At 42.7% G+C, this 21789-nt stretch overlaps 1 protein-coding gene across 1 annotated transcript in view; it reads right to left on the reverse strand.

Annotated features, from left to right (window-relative positions):
- mpp7a (MAGUK p55 scaffold protein 7a) overlaps nucleotides 1–21789 on the reverse strand; it is a 134729-nt gene that overhangs the window by 16079 nt on the left and 96861 nt on the right. Inside the window, exons 12-13 of the mRNA XM_061093825.1 lie at nucleotides 6916–7089; nucleotides 1219–1299 (exon numbers count right to left, since the gene is read on the reverse strand). Of these exons, the coding sequence (XP_060949808.1) occupies nucleotides 1219–1299; nucleotides 6916–7089 (255 nt within the window). The remainder of the gene's footprint in view (nucleotides 1–1218; nucleotides 1300–6915; nucleotides 7090–21789) is intronic.

The following is a 21789-nucleotide window of genomic DNA, read 5'->3' on the forward strand; positions in this document are numbered from 1 at the left end:
CACCGGGTTGCTGTGTAGTCGGAATTTGATCTGGCATCTTGTGCGCTTACATTTCTCCGTGAATGTGTTTCCAATGTGTTTGTCTCCGTGGACAGATGTAAAAGAAGCTTCTTGGGTGCAGGGATTCTGAGGATCTGAGTCAGAGGTGAATGATCCACACGAGACAGCTTTGGTGTCGGTTACTTAATGTTCACGGGGGGCTCACAAACAGAAAAAAGATCCTGTAGACACTATTTAAAATAAGAAAGAAATCAATTTGCTTCTTTAATTGTTATTTTATGACAATTAAAGTTGCAGTTACATTATTTATGCAGTGGGCTTACTTACAGCCACTTTTTGTTCACTCGAAAGTAACGGCTAAGTCTAAAATTTAGAAACATGGAGATTGGTTATATGAGATCTTGAAACCAGATCTTGAATAATAAGAAATACAGTCCTGTCCTCTTTCGTCTAATGTCTCAGTCATAATATTGTGAGAATAAAGTTAGAATATTACAGTCATGAAATCATAATTGAGAAGGAACTAAAATACGTAAAAAAATTTAAATTACAATTTTTTTCCCATGTAATATCACGACTTTATTATCTAAATCTCAATAATTTATTTCCTTCAACTTGGGGTCTGTCATACTTCTTCAATTGAAGATTAAATATAGAATTAGGGGAAAAAGAATGAGAAAATTAAGATATGAAGTTTGGTTTTGCGGTGGTATAATTTGATTCCCTGATTGAATCTTAAGGTAGAGTTTTAATGCTTTTTATTTTACGAAAAATGAGCCCCACTAAACACCGTGAAGGATATTTGAGTTTTATCAGGAAGTAACACTTATGAATAAGCACTTGCCTCCACATTTGTTTTCATTGGCCACTTTGCTAATTTCACAGTTCAGAGTTGTTTTCTAACGTCTCACAGTCCATCTGCCTGACTTATAAACCTGTGTGCACCATGTGAAGAAGGCCAAACGCTGTCTATTTGCCAGTAAATAGCAGATCTAAAACTGTGGTCTGGTAAAGCACTCATGGGGGAACAATGTATAAAACACACCCTCACACACACAGGACAAACACATACACACAGATAAGAAAGGAGAAATAACCAGAGGAAAGATTGGAAGACACATGGAATCTACTGGAAGATGCTCAGCCAAGGCTGGATTTGACCAGACACATGCACAGACAGAGGGTTCGACTCCACCTCAGAGAGAAGAGGGGACTTACGTGGGATAGTCACACTGAAGTGCTGCGGGTCAGAGATCAACAGTTTCCTCTTCAGCTCGTTCAGACCGACACTTGAAGGTCCTACACAAAAACAGAAACACAAGAAAGTGACATAAGTCGCAGGTCAGAGAGTGACAGGGCCATGCTGAACGACTTCCCTTGATGTCGCCTAGTGTAAAAAAGATCATCATTATATGTTTAAATTGATGCAGCATTTTAATGGAAATATCAAGCATTACAATTAACATTTTTAGGCTGATTGTTGCAATTCATTATTGCACTAGTTACAGACTCAACAAGAAACCTCACTTTAAAACCCCAGCTCTCTGTTTTAAATGTGCAGTTTCAAGGCCAAGTCAACACACAGGACAGTCACTAAAATGACATCCTTAAGATAATGATGATTTGAAAAGGATGATATGAAAAATCTAATAAAATAAATGTGTGAAATTGGTGATGAATAAAAGATAATAAGACCTGAACTTTGTCTAACACCATTTAATTATTGTTTTTGTACTTGCAGCTGCAACATGATATTTTCTCTTGAACTTTTCTTTACCTTTCACTTACATTGACCACGCGTGTACTTCAACACCAGTATCAGTATTTCCCCCCTCTATGAAAGTATGACTCTTTCTGTATTTTTTGGTGTGTAATTTTAAATCAATTTACCACAGTGTGAATTTCATTTCATATCAAATTGTTACACAATCAACCCAGGAAAATCCTTTGGAACAAAGAAAATTGATTTAATATGACAAAGCAACAGATATTCTATAGTTACGGTCTGTTTCTTTTAACCAGTTCATCTCTCGTTGCAGTTTGGCAGAACATAAACATTCAATATACTGCAAGGTCACAGAAAAGGTAAAAAGACCTTTTCCGGCAATGTCGTGAGTCGGCTGGATTTCCCATCACATTCCCAGTGGGGGAACGGAGGCAACGAGTGGGAGAGAAGAAGGAAGGAGAAACTATTGGAGTATTGACTATTGATGCATCTGTGGCTCCACAGGCTGAGCGTCCCTCCAGCATTTTACCGAGGCCAACATGTGGAGATGGTAAAGTTCAATCAGACTGAGGAAATAAATTCAATTTTGATATTTAGGAACAGAGACGATTTGGCAGCTTAGCTAAACAGTTTTAAGCGAATATCTCATATATATTGTAATTTCATGCAAAATACAGTCAGTAGATACAGAGGCTATGATGTTTTTCTGATGTAAGAACGTTGTTTACACTGGTTTTGATTTGGTGGAAATGTTTTTGCTGCTCTCCCTCCATCTCATTTTCTGCTCTTTGTTTCTGGAAAGTTATCCTCCAGTGTTTTGCTGGATGTTACCAGGCAGCTTTAACATCATCCTAATTTGAACTGACTGGCATAAATGCCTTCAACGAACTGGACAAGAAATCCGTTTTGGAGTTACAAGTGCATGGCTCGGTGTTGCAGTGTTTCACCGCCTCTCTGCAGTGTGTGGACAGTTGGAGACAGCACTTGATCTGGGCTTGACATTCTTCACATGCCTGGCGTTCTGGGCAGGCACTACAATCGCATCAATCCCTATTGGAAATTCATTTTCTCCAGGCAAATGTGTTTAGCAGGCTGCTCCTCTAAAACAAATGGACAATGAGTTCACTTAGTGATGCAGCTTAGGTGGAAAGAGACGGAGGGGATGGAGAAATAAAATGTCTCAAAAAAACCCAAGCTCTGGAGAAAGCATGCTCCTCTGTGCCCTTTCACCACATTTTATCTGGTGTGAAGATTTCAGAGTGATCCACAGCCCGATAAATAGATGTGGACAACACAGCTCTTGAGCATAAACTCTGCTTCAAACATACACGAATTCTAAACTCTCTGCTTCTGCACCCAGCAACACATGGATGTGAGTCCTATTGTGCGACTGCTGTAAGTGATAAAAGCTGTTTCCTCAGTGTGCTCAGACACACACACGCACACATGCCCTTCTGTGAATTCAAAAGGAGAAAAAAATAAGGAAAAAAACCCCGACCCTCTGTGGAGCGACGGCACAAGGCATTTTGTGGTTACCGTCTCACATAAACAAGCACATGGCCAAGCAAAGACAGCAATCAATCTTAGCAGGGGAGAGGGACTTTTTCTGTAAGAGAAAAAAAAAGTCAAGTCAGGAGAACCTGCATGGGGGATAAGAGCACGGGTGATTTATTAAGATGAGGAAATGGAGTTCATTTTGAATTTGTTTCGGGAGCTCAGGAGGAATGTGGCAGTGCTGTTTGAACATGGATGTGGACCGATGTTGTTGGAGGGGCTATAGGTGGCAGAGCGTGGTCACAGAGCCACTTTTATTAACCCTATCACAGCAGTGTGGAAGGTCAGCCCAGAAGGACATAAACCTCCACAAAGCCTTGTTAGCTTCAATCTGACACTTCCTATCAGAGTCCAAGTTCTGCGAACGGCAGAGCCATTTGTACAGCTGCCACTGTGCCACTATCGCATGCCTTAAAACCATTTTCACCTTCTACATTTTTCCCTTGCTTGCCACTCTTGACTTCAATGGCGCATGGCAGCAGAACTTCTTCAGAATACCTCAGACGACGATTAAAGCTTATTCCAGCTGTACCTCCGCCTGCCAAAGGGGGCCAACAGGCCCACCACCAGGTTTTTTACAAGCAGTCCTGCTGGTCCTGTTCCACCATCTGACCTTAAACACGCCACCTCTTTGTGCATTGTTTGTGTTTAACAATGCCCCAATACAGCTACAGCAACATTACAAATCCGAACGCCACAATAAAAAAAAGGCATAACTCACAAAAAAATTTGGACGAGGCTGCAGCATTAATATTGTTTATGTGTTTTTTTTCTTCCTCCATCTGTCTCTGTCACTGGGCCTCCCTCGGTACTTCTGCTGTGCCAGTAAAAGTGTCAGACTTCATTACCGCACTCATTAGAGAAGCTATCGCAAGCGTAATAACTTCCAGGCCAAACGTGGAGCGCATCGCAAGCAGTTAGGCCAGGGCCAGGCCCGATGAGGCCCGGCTCAGGGACCCAGGAGCCCTGACCCGGCCTAAAACCTCCCAGCCTGCCTCACATCCAGGGCGGGCTATATATTTCGGTGCTACCACATTTATAAGATGACAGTGGTGCACTGTGGTAACTAGAGAACATTTACAATCCACTGTGACTACATTTTAAGCAGGGGAAAGTCTTGATATAGAGTTCTAATTTTATTCATTTGGATACCACATAAACATTCACTTAGGCATTAGTGTATTTGAAATATGTTAAGTCTAAACCCCAAACTAAAAACTTTCAATTCATCAAAATCTTACTGTAAGTTTAGTGGGTCAAGTTACACGGACATGTGGAAATAAGCACACCATTTTGTCAGGTTAAATAATCAGATATCTTTCAAAACCATCAGCGGTTGGGTCAACAAATCTATAAATATGTTTTGATTGGCTGTCTAATTTCAAATGTATGAAAACCCAGATAAGCATCTTGATTTATTTTTGAAACAGATCTCGAACTCTGTGCTACATTCAAGTGCAGGAGGTGGGCAGCGGGTCATTCATTAGCTGGTAGTGTGGACCTGTGCGTCCACATTAATGAAAAACGCCTTTAGGGTAGAAGTGAAAAGTTCCAGGAGAGGGGGGGGGGGTTTGATATAAAAATAATGTCAGGGGTAGAAGGCTGGAGCAGAGCGGAAAAGTACAAGACTGAGGCCAAGTCAGGCACGGAGGGGTTGTGTCCCGTCTGCAAGTCCTACAATAATACAGACTTGACTTCTACTCCTCTGGAGAAAAGCGTGAAGCCAGTACGGCTGGTTAAATCTGCCAGCGACACGAGTCAATGGATTCAACAAAGTCCCCAGTCGCCTGCTACAAATGAAAAGCCTACACCTTATTATCTCTGCGTGGAATTAAGGATCCACTGCTTCATATATATTAATACTTTCAATAGTATATTATATCCAAAAGCTGCTTTCACTGAACTGCTGGTAATCTCCTGGCTGTATGTGAGAACACTTATAATGAATGAGCGGCTACGGACTTTCTCCAGAGTTGCCCCTTGTAAAAACCCAGGATAATGAGCCCATGTGAGAACACAGAAGGAGATTATCCAGAGGATTTGCCGCAAGTAAGTTGGGGTGTTAATGACATTTCTAACACGCGAATGACACAGAACTGAAAAAAAGAACAAAAAGAGTAATACCTCAAGATGAAAAGAGGAGTCACGGACAAAGCTGTAAAGAAGCTTTTGGTGATAAGAACCGACACTGTTATGTTGATGTGCTGTAAACAAAATCATGTGATGTCTGAAGCCGAAATTAAACGTTATACGTAGTACAGGTCTGAAGTTGGGAGGTGGGGTTGTGTGTGTGTGTTGAAATATCTGGACAATACAACTTGCTTTAATAGCTTAAACGAACAGCAGATCCTCCTGGTGGACGGTGATTTGAAAATGCTTAAACTGAGGAAAGAAGTGTCTCTGAGTAACAGGAAAAAGCAAAAAATGCAGCTAGAGAGAAAAGGAGTTGGAAAGAAAAGAATTCTAATAAGAAAAATCAAGAAACTCTGGGGAGAGGAAGAAGGAGAGGGGGAGGCAGAAAAACCTAAAGCAGATCCTTCCTTGGCTCTCCGCTTCGTTATGTGTGAAACTGTCCATGGGTTGTCCTCCAAATTATGGAAGTTAATTGAAAAATATTTACATTCGGATGACAGGTGGGAGAGGTTCAGAATCCTCTGTGTGAGGCAGTGACACACTGGCAGGGAAGTGGGCTCGCTAATTAGCAACATGCCTGATGAAGTCCATGCTCCGTGTGCCGCATTAAAGCGAACCAAGTTAATCAGGCTTCAAAACACAACTCTGCAGAGAGCATGGGACCCTGTTGCCAGTGGTATTTATTTCTAGATTCAACTCTGCAGACAGACAGACTTCTGAGTTCTCGTTCCTTGAGCGCATCTCTTTTTTTTTGATGAATGGAAACAGATTTGAAGGATTCGCCCTCAAGATTTGGGGAATGTTTTGTTCCGTCCGTGTCCGGGACATTCTTGTCATTTTTTGTTCCACGTAACAAACCTAGAGAGGAAAAGTGCAGAAAATCCTGAAACTCACCAATGGTACAGTTAGAAATATTCAAGACTTCACTGTTGCACCTGGCCGAGCATATTGTTCCGCCGCTCTCTGGCAATGCTCGTCTTCCAGCCGAAAATATACAGAACGAGAAACTGCTAACTTCATTTCAAGACCTTGGCACGTTATAAAGCTCTTTGGAGGGCTCTGTAACACCCGCTCCCTCCAGGCAAGTGTTAACAATTCCATCAGTTCAAAAAATTGAAAGGACATTGAGAGTGAGGTGCCGTAAATGAAAGTATTAAATGTGACTGATTAATATCAGGCCTGCTCTGTCGATTCCACCGAGTGCTAAAAAGTCTAGAAACTCAGGAGGCCCGGGATGACTGAGGGAGTCGCTGTGTTGGGAAGCTTGTTTCTGTTTCGGGGGGTCATGGGAGGGCAAGGCCAGGCCACCTGGGGCTCCTGGAGCTGTGAAACTCTGAGTCACACAGTCGATTCTGTGATCTGTATCTGTCACCATGCTGGGAGGTGAGAGTTATTATTAAAATTGATGGCCTCTCCAGTGCCAGGTTTCACAGAAAGAGAGCCGCCCTAGAGTCAAAAACAAAGTGTGAGGTAAGCTGTTAAGAGTCCCGCTCTCTACTCACCAACGAGGACAACCAGCCTGTGTTTTGCTCCACTCTGCCTGCTGTACGGAGCCACCTCCTCGTACGTGGGCACGTCGGCTGTGTCGTATATCTCGCTTTTCTTGCACTCGTACATGGACTTGTTGGTCTTCTTCTTGTCTCTCCTGCTGAGACGGAAACTTCTCCTGAACCCAGCTGGAGGTCGGGATGAAACGACAGAGGAGACGGGAAAAAACACATTAATCTACAATGTACAGGGGGGAAAAAAGAGAATTTTGTGTCGGTGTGTGTGTCAATGAGGATGTGTGTACGCTCCAATGTTACTGTATGTGCACATAAGCCCGCAGCTGTGCGGTTCGATTTATGGACGTTTCAGCGTCTTGGCAAACACCTCCACTCAGCCCGATGTTCAATACCTCATATTGCATTGTGCAGCCCAGGTTTATGACAGCTATCTTTTCTTTAGGTGAAAGAAGTACCGCGCAACATTCTGCCAAACAGTTTCCCTGGAAATCACACTCAAACACTTAATTCACATTTTCCCTGGTTACATGTAATGGAGGTTACAAATATGTCTTGGAGACTGGTGGGGGTTTAATGGCTTTAATGTTTGTGAAAAGCGATAAAAAGCATTGCTGAATGCTTCCTCGTCAACTGCAGTACATTGCTGTTTTAATCATGGTAAGAATGACTCATCTTTGTTCTTGTAGATTGCTCTTGAAAGTCTTGGTCTCTACATTTTGTAAATCAGTAAAAACTAGATGTTCTTATCGCGTAAACGACAGCTACAGAATTTGAAATTACTGCTAGTTGGTTGTCAAACTGTCCCGTTATGATTTGCAATCCATCCACATTAGAGTTTTAAATAGTGAGGTATGTATGTGTGTGTCATTTAGCGTTGTTTGGCACGCTTTCCTCATGTTCCTTGTGTGTTTGGGTCGGAATACTTTACAACAGTTGTCGTCTTCAATTGGTTTATGGCGTGTCCTCGGACTGGCCTCGCAAAGGTTTCTTAAAATACAGATCCGCCAGCACGCACGCCTAAATCTGATGATCTACGACAGTATCAAAAGGAGGAATTTAACCCTAATTTGAGGACTAAGGTTTTATATTTATGACAGATGTTGGTTAAAACTAAATGGAGGTAAATCTCCAGAACCCGGGATGTCTATAATATCCTATTTCTGCATATGCTCATGTTTTTTTTTTCAGCTTCTCCTTTCATTATTTCACTTAATCAGTAATTAATGAACTCAAAAGTATGATATAAGATGCCCGAGTAAGATTTAGACAGCATGGAAATTATGGACATAGAGGAGAATCAGACTCCTGATACCCACCCTTTAATACTTTCCACAACATTTTCAAACCGCTGTGGAGCTGAGCAGACACTCAGCACAGAGAGAGAGAGAGAGGGAGAGTCTGCATTCTTCTTCGCTTGTTCTTTCCCAAACAGACCCTTAATAAGGGACGGAGCTACTGACTTACAAATGAAACACACTGTAAGTCATTGGAGCAGAAATAATAATGTTTTTGCATGAACTCGTGTATACACATATGAGTGTATACACATGCCCGGGCACTGACTATAGTGTTACGTTGAACATTTGAGGCAGACTTTGTTCCACTGTGAGCGAGTCCTGGCTTACATTGTCTGTGCCATTTTTCTCCTGTGGTTTATCAACTCATTCAACACCCGCACCCCCGCTTCCCCTCCATCACTCCCCCCCAACCGGGGAGCATTACCCTCTGCGGCACAGTGGAAAGCACACGCCTCTGATTTGCATGTCTCCTGCAGAGGCATCAATAGAAACCAATATCCACAAGGGTTGACATCATACCAATAAACATTTTGATGAGATCCCATTGAAAGAAACCTGTCGATTTTCCAAAGTGATGAGTTATTTATTGCAATGTAAACTCACTGCTGGTGACTTTAAATAATATTATAAAAATCATTAATTCTTTCCGTCTTTGAGTCTGACAAGCTGCCACCTTATTGGCTCAGGCTAAGGACGTGATCTACTACTTCCACAGGGTAGGCATGTGTCCTTCAACAATCAATATAAAAGCCTTATTAATCCATCCATCCATCCATCCATCCATGAGTTATCTCTACCGCTTATCCTTTGAGGGCCAAAGGGTGAGCTGGACGGCTGACATTGGGCAAGAGGCAGGGTAGACCCTGGACAGGTTGTTGCCAGCGTATCACAGGGCCAACATACAGAGACAAACCAATCACTAACCCCATGCAGCCAATTTAGAGTTTCCAATTAACCTGAGCCCAATCTGTATGTCCTTGGACTTTGGGAGAAAGCTCCACCTTGCCGCCTGTCTCAGTAATCTAGTGTTCCTCAATTGTACCTGAACCTTCCATGACAGCTGCTTCCAAATAACAGGGAGAGAATTATCCTGCCCCCGTCATAGTCCTGCCTAACGGTAAACAAATAAAAGCCTTGTGCATCAGCGAGCAGCAATGCGTCCCTCACCAAACGTCTCCCCATAACAACCAATCTCTTTGTCAGTACCGATGGAGACTGAATTTGAGAGAGGGGATGGAAATTAATTTGATCCAGAATTAAGGGATGATTCATGTCTTGTTCAAATGAAGAAAGTCTGCCTGTTTGTCATGAAAAGACTTGGAACACCGTCATGTTTGTCACAAGACGATCCAAGCGTAAGGGTTACGAGGAGAAAAGGAACGTTTTATATGTGTGGCACTGAGATCCAATACCTCATTGAATGGCTTGACAGGTCGAATCAAATTTGTTGACAATTGTTCTGTTTCGAATTTCCCTGAAATGCGATACGAGTAGTGTCGAAGGAGCCTTGTGTATCGAGGGATATGGAGTTAAAGTCTCATACACGCACGCACCTCATAATGGGGTGCACCAGGCCGTGACTGGGTGATTGCCAGGAAGGCAACTGAAAACTGGCATGAACACGGACACAGACACACAGACACACACACACACACACTTTGTCTCAGTCCTAGTCTCTTTCTCACTCTCCCTCTCTCGCTCTCTCTCTCACACACACATGCTTTCACTCTCTCATGCACTCTCTCTATCTCACACACACACACCACACATACACACACACACACACACACTCCAGGAAAACAGAAACAATAATAAAGTGCAGGAAAAAAAGATGAGCATATTCAACACAGTGTAAACACATGCTGTGACTATGCACAAATGCAGACACACACACACACAAATGCAGACACACACACACACACACACACACACACACACACAATTGCTTGGAAGTCGGCAGCGGTCCTGCGAGCCCATTTTCCAGTGTGATAATATCTTACAGCCACGTAGGAAATTCAGCATGTGCGTAAAGAAAGCGCCCTGAGGCCTTTGCAAACTGTGAATGCAAACTGCCCACTCGGACACTAATATCCTGTGAATTTCTATAATACCGCATCTGTAAAAGAAATGGCTACAACTGTAGCACAGTGCAGTAAGACAAATGTTCATAAAAAAAACAAAAACATACGAGAAGAAGAGTCAAGTCCTGCATTTGCCAGTGGATGTCTGAAAGAGAAGAAGCCTGAGAACTGTACAAGCATCAGGTCTTCCAGATGTCACGTGTAGGCGATCAAAATGAGTGCTGTTTCACCTCCAATCAATCTTCATTTTGTTCTCAGAGAGGGAACAAGTGTGATGGAGCAGTAGTAGGTGAAATCACCTGTTGCCATAGCCCCCCCTGAAGTGAAGGCCCCTGCCTACAAGGGACCAACTGCAGGGCCCTCCCGACTCTCCCAGCGGGGGACCTTTCTCCTTGGGACTAATGGAGATGACATCTATGGAATTAACCAGACATGGCAGCTGGGGATCAGGCAGGCATTACACCCTAGGCTCGATGCCACACGTTGCGGTTTAACGCTGTAACACTAAGTCCTGTTCGTGGGTACCAAATGTGGGAAGCATTAGTGGCTCCCTCAGCCTGATTATATGTGCCCATTACTAGCTTGGTTGGAAGGGATGGGAAGGCTCATGATCGGGAGTTAGAAAACGCTTTCCACACTGTCAGCTATTATTACCCCAACAATGAATAAAAGGAAGAGATGTGTTGCTGCTCATAATAACAAAAATACAAAGCTTTGGGTAGACAGGACTGCTTGATTTGATTTATTACTAATTTGATGTGCTCGCATAATACAAGGAAGCATGCTAGACTCTCAAGGCCAAATATGCCTGAATTTCTGGAGGTTTGAGATCATTGTGAAGAAAGAAGTTGAACAATGCCAATGTGGTTCGGAGAAATGTTCTGTAAAATGCCTTCACGAAGAGTCAAGAAGTTCTTGAGAAGTGGAGAGGAGAGTAGGAGTAGATGAGTAGGAGAAGACTAGGGAGATGAATCAAGGAGGAGGTGAACTGGGAAAGGGGAGGAAACAGAAAGGGAATCAGGAGAGGCGAAGAAACAGGAGCAAAGAGCAGAGCAAGTGGGAGAGGAATCTGGAGAAGATGGGAGGACAGCAAGTGAAAAGAAGGAAGTGGACATATCCAGACAGACATGCGTGTGTCCCTCAAATGCTCCCTCCACACAGCTGCTTTAGGGCATCTGTGGAAAGGATTATGCTACAGTAGTAAAGTGAACTCCATTGCTGATCTGGGGATATTTGTTTGTATAAAGTGTCTTAATGTTTCCGGCAGTGGCGTACATACAGAATACCTATTCCAGCTGGGTTCCGGCCAGCTGATGTACTTCACTTCTCTGGTTGTAAATGCAATCAAAGCTAAAGGTGAGGTACGCGGGTGTGACATTTGAAATATGTACATGTAGGAGTCCACTGTGGAGAAGTCATTACAGTGTTATCTGGGGAGAACAAATTCAGGGAGTAGTTTCCATTGCCATTGCACTGAGCAGTTGGAAAGTGGCACCTAACCCAAGTGTTACAGGCTTATACGGTGAAATAACACTCCAGACCTTTGGCTGCAAGAAGTCCATTTGTGTCAAGTGCTATTTGTTTTTCCCTTGTGTCTTATCCCACAGCTCTTTGGGCTCAGGAATGTCTCTTCTTAAAACGATGCCTGCTGCCTTATGTTGGCAACAAAAAAAAAGAAAAAACATTTGCACGCACACACATGTACCTCTCCTTCTTCTGGAGTCCTTGAAGCCACTATCAACATGGCAAATGGGGCCATTGGGTGCCAAAAGTAATTAGGCCTAATGCCGGCTTTCCTGTGTGTCTCATCAGCCTGATGTTCAGACAGAGATGATGCTCTACAACCAAGCCACAGTCAATTCCACATCACTTTTCTGACTCTTTAAACAACTGGAATGGTTGGATTTGAAAAACTAATAAAAAACACACCTGTCAAGCCAGTGCATGAACCTGCTTTGATGAACGTTGGATGTCAATTTAAATGCATATCATTTTAATCTTATAATCCACATGCACTGGGGGGAAAAACTCACCAAACCTAATGTATTTGCCCCTGCAAAGCCACAACTATTGAACTTGGAGCCTGATGAACTCATCTCATTTTTTAAATGGAGCTTTCTTTATTTCCGTTAATAACACTTTTTCATTTTTTCCACAACTTGGACATAATTGGACTGTGAGAGGCTGATGGATATCCCAGCTCCTCTCGGTTCAGCTTTAACTGATTTGGAGTTTCTTGCTTGCCCTGTATCCATCCATCCGCTGTCTTTCTCTCTGGATGTTCAAGTGAAATGTCACTAAACGCATCCATATCTCATTGCAGATGTATGGATCTTCTGGTTATGTTTTAAGCCGAGTACACTGAAGGATCATTGGAAAAAAGATCTCTTAGCGGATTTTCCGAACACAAAAATTCCCTCTGGGTGTCAAAACTACTCCTTAATGCTTTGGATGGAAATAAAAATCTTAAGCACTGCTTTCTAGAAAGAATTGATAAAAAGGCATCATGGGACATAGGTTCCCTCCTCCTCAGTTTGGCTTCATTCTCTAGTCTGCTGGCTCTAAAATCAAGCAACATCTGAGCACAGGAATCTGCTCGCCCCCGAGTAGTGCTCGAGGATCGCTTTTGGCAATGGACCTTACAGACGTTGCATCACTGAGAGAGGCATGAAGGGAAAACAAACCCAAAACTAAGGACAACAACTGTGTACCCCCTCCCACCGCCTCCTTTATTTCCCCATGCAACCTCAGTAGCATTGCAAAAGCATCTGTAAGTTCTAGGATTTCAAACTTTCAGGGACGGGCCAACATTAAATCACACAACCACATCCAACAGGCAGAAAAGCCATGCAGCAAGTACTCTCATAGACAAGATGTTATTATAACTCACAATTTTTTCTCCTCCTCCTCCTGAGGTTCTCTCATTTCAGTTAAACCTCGTTCTGGGCTGCTGGAGTCCAAAAATGCTGCTTACCCACTACAGTTCTGGATGTCGTCGGGTACAGAGGTGGAAGAATAGAGACTGAGGTCATTGACCTAACAGAGGAGGCAGGGTGACAGTAAGGGCAAGATTGAAGGGGAAAGAAAGGAGTGGAAAAAGACTGAGTGGCGTTTGGCATAGTTCAGCCTTGGGAAGTGACCCCGACTGAGCCTGGGAGACATGGCTCAAACTATATATTTATAAACTCATGTGTGCACTGGATATCCTGTGAAATCTGTGAGACTAAATGGTGTAGAGTGCAAGGACAAGTTCACCTCCTGACCTCAAATTCTGAATATAGACTGAATGGGAGAGGGGGGGACTGAGAGAATGAGAGAGAGAAAGAAAGAAATAAAGAAAGAAAGAGTAACAGACAGAGAGAGACAGAAAGAAAGAAAGAAAGAGGGAGAGAGAGAGAGAGAAAGAAAGAGAGAGGGAAAGAGAGAAGGATACACTACAGAGAGATGAACGCACATTTGTGTACAAGCCAGTTAAGATTGCCTGTGGTCCTCCAGAGGGACGATACCTTATGATTTGTCGGGAAAATGACAGTGGTAATAAAAACACGATGGGGAAGATTTTCTGTACAAGACAGAGAATTGGAAGCAGCTCTCTGGGAAGGGCTGTCGAACCAAAGCAGGCCATGGTAATTGTCATTAAGTCTGACTGGGACCACATCAACCAGGCCGGCCCTCGGCCGGAGCTCCAGAACAAAGCGTGGAAAACAAGCCGTCCCTCTAACTCAAATGCATCCAGAACCCATCTCAAAGCTGTCTTCAGACCCACAGCAGAGGCAGATCAGGATAACTACTACATTCTGCAAATCTGTGACCGGATCTGCCAGTGCACTCATGTTGTCAGTAAAGGGGCAGAAATAGCACCCTGTGTTCAGTGTTCCACGACCAAATTATGCTGTGTTTTCACATGGGAGTCCAAGTTGAATCCGTTGTACCAAAAACACTGTGGGATTTAGAACAGCATTTCAATTACATTATATAAATAACAATTTATTTGTGAAAAATGGCACAGAAAATAAAGACTAGTCTATGAAAAAAAGAGCTGAACAGTCAGGGAAGTGTTTAAGGAGAGGACACATGGAAATCTAGTAAAATCACGGGCACTGTCTTTTACTGTGTATGTGTTGATTTAACTGCAACATCATAATGGCAAAGGACAAAAAGGAAGAAGATAACATCTCTCACCTAGATGAATTCCGCTACTATTTTCATCGTCCTCTGATGAGAAGAGAAAGAAGGGAAGAAGCCAGAACAGAGGCACAAAATAATGTTAAAGAGAAAGTGACAGGTACCTACCCCTTTAACCGCATAATGTCCATAGTCCACAAAAGTACAAAAAGTACACACAGGTAGAGTTAATAAGACATAGGTCCTTTAGAGTTTGCGGTGATTATGTCCAGCTTGTCCAGAGTGATAGCCATTGATGTAGTGGTACAAAAAGAAGAGGGGCTAAATATTAACCCTTCAGCTAATGATCATCATGACAAAAGCTCTGATGAAGAAGAAATATTTATTTTCTCCTCAAAATAGAACAATCAGAAGATTTAGGGTACCCAAAAATGAAAAAAACCCTACTCTTCAAATCGAAAACTGTGAGTGAATTTGGGATTAGACTTCACTACATCGCTGGCCATTGCTTTGGATGTTATTTTGGAAGTCTATGAATATTTGAATATTATGAGTGAGTTGATGAGTCTCCAAAACGATGTCCACTTTAATGAAAATGACAGGTAAGCAGGTGAAAGATGAAGCTTTGCATAATCGAGAGCCAATGACCTGCAAACTCTTAACAGTTTTCAGAGGAGAAATTGGAAGTGACATATAATGTTTCCCTTTAAGAGCGTTTAACTTTGACGTGAGAAGACAGGCCAAATGAAAACAGGAAGGATGGGGAGCAGAGGTGAGCGGTACATCTTTCATTACATACAAAAATTATGGAGGGATACCAGTCTCTGCAAATGGTTTTACCGTTTGTGTATTGTAACACTATAAAACCCTATCCAGTAGGAGATGTAAGCAGTACCTTCAATCTCCTCGGCTGTGAGTGCAGTAGAAGCAGGGGATGGAAATGAGTCATAGTTAGAGAAAATACTGTAGTAAGTAAAGGGAAGTTGAGGGAAGAGATGAGATAAGAAGAAGAAGAAGGAACCTACCAAACTCTACCGCCACATCATCTTAGAAAAGCAAAACAAAAGACAAGAAGAGATAAGAGGAAACTTTTACTCTAAAGTTGTGATTGAGAGTTAAAAAAGCGCAACTTCACTACCACACAATTACATCAAACTTTGACTTTAGGAATAAAATAACTATACATTATATATAAAGGAATGGAAAATCAACTCTAGGGTTGATTACTAGTTTCTAGTACAACTACTACTACTATTATTTTAGCCACATTTCACAGTATTTTCCACAGATTGGAGAGTTTGAACCAAACTCATGTCCATGTGATAACAACTAAGAATAAGAGCTTTGGTAAAAGCTCGTAAGAGGACATGAGTTAGTTTCTTTGTTTCAACTATAACAATCACTTTTCAAGCTAAATTAATATTTCTACTGTTTCTGTTTTTATATTCATCGTTACCTAGTGAGACATAGTCGGTGACACATGTCTGTGTTGCATCCAGTGAAACTTCACAAAGAGAAAAATATTTTGAGTCAAAAGCTCCAACAGACAACCACAAATATTCATACACTTCTCTCCAATTCAGACCCAAACCCCGAAGTGGACATTTTGACCCTACCATTTTGAAGGGGGAATGCATTTTACAGAGATGCAGTACATTCAAATTCAAGCAAGCTTTTGAAATGACTCCAGATGTTGAAGAACATCATCCAAACAGCTATAAGATGATTCAAAAAAGGAGCCAAGGTATGAACTGTTCGTATGTGTGTGTTTGGTACAAGATGCCTTTAACATTTGGAGGCACTTATAGATGCTTCCTCTGCGTCACATGTTCCCATTTCGGCCAAACAGGGTTAAATCAAAACATACATAACACCATCTTACACAGTTTGGTGCTCGCCTTCTACAGCGCTGTGTTCATTTCCCAGAGCTCACTGCAGCTCAAGGAGATGTTGCGTCACAGTTAGAGTTAATGGCTAGCCAAAACAGCAGTCAGGACCAATCACTGCAAAGGTTGTTTCATGCTTGAAACTTCCAGCCTGAGAGCGGTGATTGTTTTGATGTGTGGAGACAAACGTGTCCGCCTTTATCTGACATCTTGTTTCACATGTTAGCGTTCAAGGCAGTGTTCCTACTGATGTTGCCCTCCTCCTGTTGTAATGTGACATTTTAAGTTGAACCAGCACCTGAACCACAATTTGAGTCGGACGAGAAGTAACCGGAGGGGTGGGGGCAGACGGAGGGAAACTTGAAAGAGGAAACAACAAGGACAATATGACAATGATAAAGCTATCTAAAATCCTTCCAAGTGCTGCCCTTATTTCAATCGGGAAGGCTTTCATCTGGTGCCTATCTTCCGCAGGAATGATCCACATTGGCCAATGGCCTTGTAACCTTGTACACCAGCATTCCTGTTCTAATGAAACACCTTGCGATAACACTGTAGAATGTAAATGGGCAGGGCACTGTCAGTCTCTGACTTCTTAAATGGTGGAAGTAAAACCTTGTCTTTGGCCCTTCTGAGAGTAGAGTTTACCCGCCTGCCCAGAGAAACAGTTTGAGAGCACTGAGAATAAGCAGCAGTCATGATGTGAAGTGAGTATATGAGGATGGCCAGGCCTGCAGTGATGGTGGCAGCCAAGCCTGTCATTTACTGAGCGCAGGGAGCCACGGCCGCCCGGATTGTGGCAGACAACTTTCGCAGACACAGTGCAGTCGATCAGTCTACCACCAGTCAGCGAACCAGCCTTACTGGATGCTTCATGGCAGACCATCCCCCTGGAAAGGGACGCATGCTTAGGGGTATATCACATGTCACCTACATACCAAAGATTCACCGCAGAGGATGACAGAGGGGGTGAGGGTAGGGTAGCTTTGGAAAAAAAAGAGGAAAGGATCGATGGCAGAGAAAGATGACTGGATGTAGTGTTTGTCTAAGAATAATTCTAGGTCTGATTTTTTTAGTTTTGGATGTTGTTTTGATGAATTATAATAATTTGGTACACATCACAGTAGAAGTTGAGACCTAGAAACATGATAATATTTCCACTAAGTCTCAAGGGGAAAGACGTATGAGTGGTCAAACATTCTGAAAGGTGGCACTAATTTGATTTATTTGAAAGTAAAACCAAAAGAGACTGGATACAAATTGCTGGCGGCAATCCCTTATTGCACAACAAACAGTGTATGCACAACGACGGCAAATATGCTGGATTCAACTGTGATGGATGTTTGGGTAACAACTGCACTCTTCATCTTCAATTTCTCTCCCAATTAGATTTAGCAATTAGTTAGATTTAGCAGTTTGGGACTAGACTGACCTTGGGTAAATAATGAAAGGTATTGGATGGTCTATTGTATACGATTGGATAATAGTTGCCTTGGAGCTCTATGGATTATACCTGGCACAGTCGACCTTCCAGCATTTCAGTGGCGCACGACTGCTAGAAAATCTTTTAGCTATCTCCTTACACGGGAGGAAGAGACAAAGGAATAACTCCTAGTCAGCACTCTGTAAATGGCCCTGAGTTATAAGCTGATGTCACCCTTTACAAACAACCAGCCTTCTCCATGAACAAAGTGGACACTGTCACTTTCTTTCTCTTCTGCTCCCTACATCTTACTCCATTTCTTTTAAACAGCGGAGACATGAGAGCAGTGGATTTTTCCAGATGACGCAGAATGAGATCTTCATCGTCAAACTTTTGGCCTTTAAATGCTCAGCTGATTATAGAAAGTCAGGATAAGGAACAGAATGAATGACAGAAGGGAGCTGGTCTGCATTATAAGGCTGACTGTGTATAGCACAAAATGTTACGAGCATCTTTGCCTTCGGGAAAGTGATAGTGAACCTAGATGCAAGGAGCTTTAATGTAGTAATAACTTGATTCTATAAATCTTTAAGGGTGGTCTCTGTGGGGTTATCTGGCCCTAACCTTTGAGGATAAAATGGAAATTTTCTCCTGCAGCCATTATGCTTTGTAATCCACTCCTGTGTCTGTAAGTATTTAAGTCGAAAAAATTAAATGGACGGCTAAATTGAACACAGGGCCAGGTTCAGGGCCACTTAAGACCAATCTTGGGTGCCATTTCGCAATGGTTCAGGCGCTCGCTGTAGAGAGAGGCAGCAAACGTAAGAGGGATAGCCCTATAATGCAAGGAGAGAGCGCGGCAGAAAGACCCCAAGGTGAGCGATGAGTGTGTCCACGTGTTTGGCAGACCGCGAACCAAACCAAACAATCAGACAGTGGAGAGATTTGCATGTCAGACAGAGGAACAGACATGCTGTAAGAAAGCCCAGAGAGCCGTCAGTATGTTCAGAGGGAGCAGATGGGGAGGCTGGAGAAGAGCCAATGGTAGGGAACTGTGTGGTGAAGAGGGGCGAGGCGGGTACACCAGGTTGACCTGTGCAGAGGCAAAATGGTTTACCTAGCCTGCAGCCAATTAATAATTGGCTTTAACAGTGAAACTAATTGCACTTTAAACATCAGATTCATAACTGAGGAATGCATCCATTAAAGCGGCAAGAGCAAAAGTCAGGAAAGGGATTATTTATATCTTGCAAATGTTAGGCGTAAATGGACACGGTTAGGCAATGCTTGCCGTAGCCCCTCGCCAAGACCAATATTGTTCCAGCCGACGGAGCTCCCGGGCTGGAAAGAGAGAGAGAAAGAGCAGGCGAAAGGGACCCCCTCCTCAATCACCACCTCTTTTCTCCACTTGGTAACAGTGGGGTCTCCACGGCATCCTTCAATTAGGTTGTAGTTTATGGCCCCGGGGCCCAGCTGGGCCAGCGTGTATGGGGCCAGGATCCAAACTTTGTCCCCCTTTATCTTTACTCAGCCACTACCTCTGCACGGGCTCACATCTGCTACCGAATGTGACCCCTCGACTCCTTCTCTCTCCATCTATTACTCCCTAAGGCCATCAAAAAACCTTTTCACGTTTCTGCATCTACTCTTTTCAAATTTGAGTACACTTTTATCCAGTGAACTCTTTACTTACACTCCAACTGGATCCAACATTATTCTCTAAGCAAATTTTTTTTATTTTGGACACTAGGAAATGAATGTGTGTTTGTCTCTGCAAGTGAACCGTTATCATCCCCCCAGTTAATTCTTCAGTCCTGAGAGGGCCTTGTCAAGGGACTTCCTACTAATCTTGCATACACAACTAATCCTGACAGTGTGCATGACATTAGCAGTTAAGTACTGCTGTAGCTCAAAAGGAGACTTATATTCCTTTGGTAGGGGCTGCTGCTGACTCTGCTACACTTTACACCTGCCCACTGTGCATCAGGGAGGTGGAGGGGGTTTTCAAGGGGTGGGCTTTAAAAAATCCCATTACTCATAACAGGAACTGTGCCATTAAAATGAAATAGTAAGGCAACCTTACAGCACTGTCTGTTTTAAACTATTTAGCAGGATATTTTTGGCCATCCTGCACCATGTATGCCAGTGTGCGGTTGAACATGACCAGGAAATGACAACATCCATAACTCAACCGAGGGTTTGAATGTGAGGTAAAAGAGACTAATGCTAAGTTTAGACGTGGTCAGTGTAGCTCTGTCGGTTATTTCAGAGCTACATATTGAAAGAGTCACGTTACATTAAGGGCTCACCCCCATGTTGAGGGGAAGTGAGCAGTCAAATGGACATGTCTGCCTCAAAGTGGTAATCTACAGTGAAAAATATGGCCAATAAGAACTAGGCTTTGGTTCAATGGGGTCATTGTGAGACCAGAACAGGCCTTTAAAGCCAATTACAAATGTTATGTATTTTTCTGAGGGTTCATATGTTTGGGAAATTCCAAATGAAAGGAGGGACACAAACTGTGCACTGCGGAGCGGTCTGTGTGCTATTTAGGGTGATTATATGACATGATATGATAATGTGTGATTGACAGTCGGCAGAGGGATTAGTGCAAATGACAAAATAAGGCAGAGATGCAAGGATGGAGTAAGAGAAGAGGTGTCTGCAAATAGGCTTGCAGATGAGACATTTAAATGAGGAGCATATATGTAACTGTGGGGAAATAGTATATACGTAGGTTAACTGTCTGTTATTACTCTGATATTGAAGCTGCAATAGACAAGCTCACATCATGAGTTTAAGCTGCAGGAAGTAGTTTTTTTTTGTGTCTTTTTTTGGTTCTTTTAGTAAAGGGTGCAAGACACAGCAGATACTGGCAGCATGGCCTCCTCCTCCAGGCAGGCACAGGAAGTCATGCAGTGATGCAAGGCCACAATGCCAGCTGTATGGCCCACGCTGATGGCTTCATGCACTGTAGCTCACCATATACAAACCAAATTGTTATTTGGCAGCTGTTTGTAAATAACAACTAACGTCTTTGTCATTATGAAAATGCATTTCAGGGAATCGCTTACAGAGATTTTCAGTCAGGTGCAACGGAAAGTATTGCACGTGTGGCATAAACAGCAGCCGCAACAGGTGGGTACGGTTTATGCAGTTCATTTTACCAACTTGGGTCAGAATAATTTTTTTCTGGCTTAAGAAAAGTTTAATTTTGAAGGAAACACAGTGTTGTGAGTCATTGGGAAGAAGAAATGTGACTGGAGTCAGCAGCTGGACAAGAGAGATTGAGTGTATTTCACACTGATTACTGTTTTACCAAAACAAGGGCTGCACAGTTTAGACCTGCAACACATTTGTTGTTGGTGACTGATGAGAGTGAAGAATTGTTGGCTTCTCTTTTAGAGAGATTTGTGTGAAGAGGAAAAGCTGCTAGATATTCCAGTTGGCATGTATAATGTTTTAAAAGATAATCTTCTACTGTTAGCACTATAAATCGAAAATGGGAACCTTGGTCTTTTTTAACTTTTTCACTCACACCTTCCATAAAGCCCCTTACCTGTTTGGTATTGCCCTATATTTGAAATCAGGCGACCTGATTTAAAGCAGTTTTTCTACGAGATGAAAAAAACGAAAGCAAATGCCACACAACAAAAACAAAGTGAGCGACAACAGATGCAGACTAAAACCTGAACCAAAACCCTCAGATAAACAAGCCTCATAATTTCATTTGACTGCAGTAAGAAACTAATTTCACTGTCAACATCCATTGAATGCCATTGTTGTTATGTAACCGCTTTTCTAGTTGAGTTGTGGCTTTTGCATTCGTGTTTTCTTTTTATGCGTGCATGTGAGACAGCTAGGCCATCATCCTTTTTCTGTCATTTTACGTTGGTGATATTCACTGTGGTGGTGTGTGAGCTTTTCTCACACCACTACAATGAACCTCCTCTTCACTATACTTAAACCTAAAGCCAGGATCTGTAGGCCATAACTAATCGCTTCTGCTGCTGCCCCTTTCTTGTGTGACATGGTTTATGTCTCCTGTCTTCATTATG

The sequence above is a fragment of the Limanda limanda genome, chromosome 20 (genome assembly GCF_963576545.1).
Source record: "Limanda limanda chromosome 20, fLimLim1.1, whole genome shotgun sequence".
NCBI lineage: Eukaryota > Metazoa > Chordata > Actinopteri > Pleuronectiformes > Pleuronectidae > Limanda > Limanda limanda.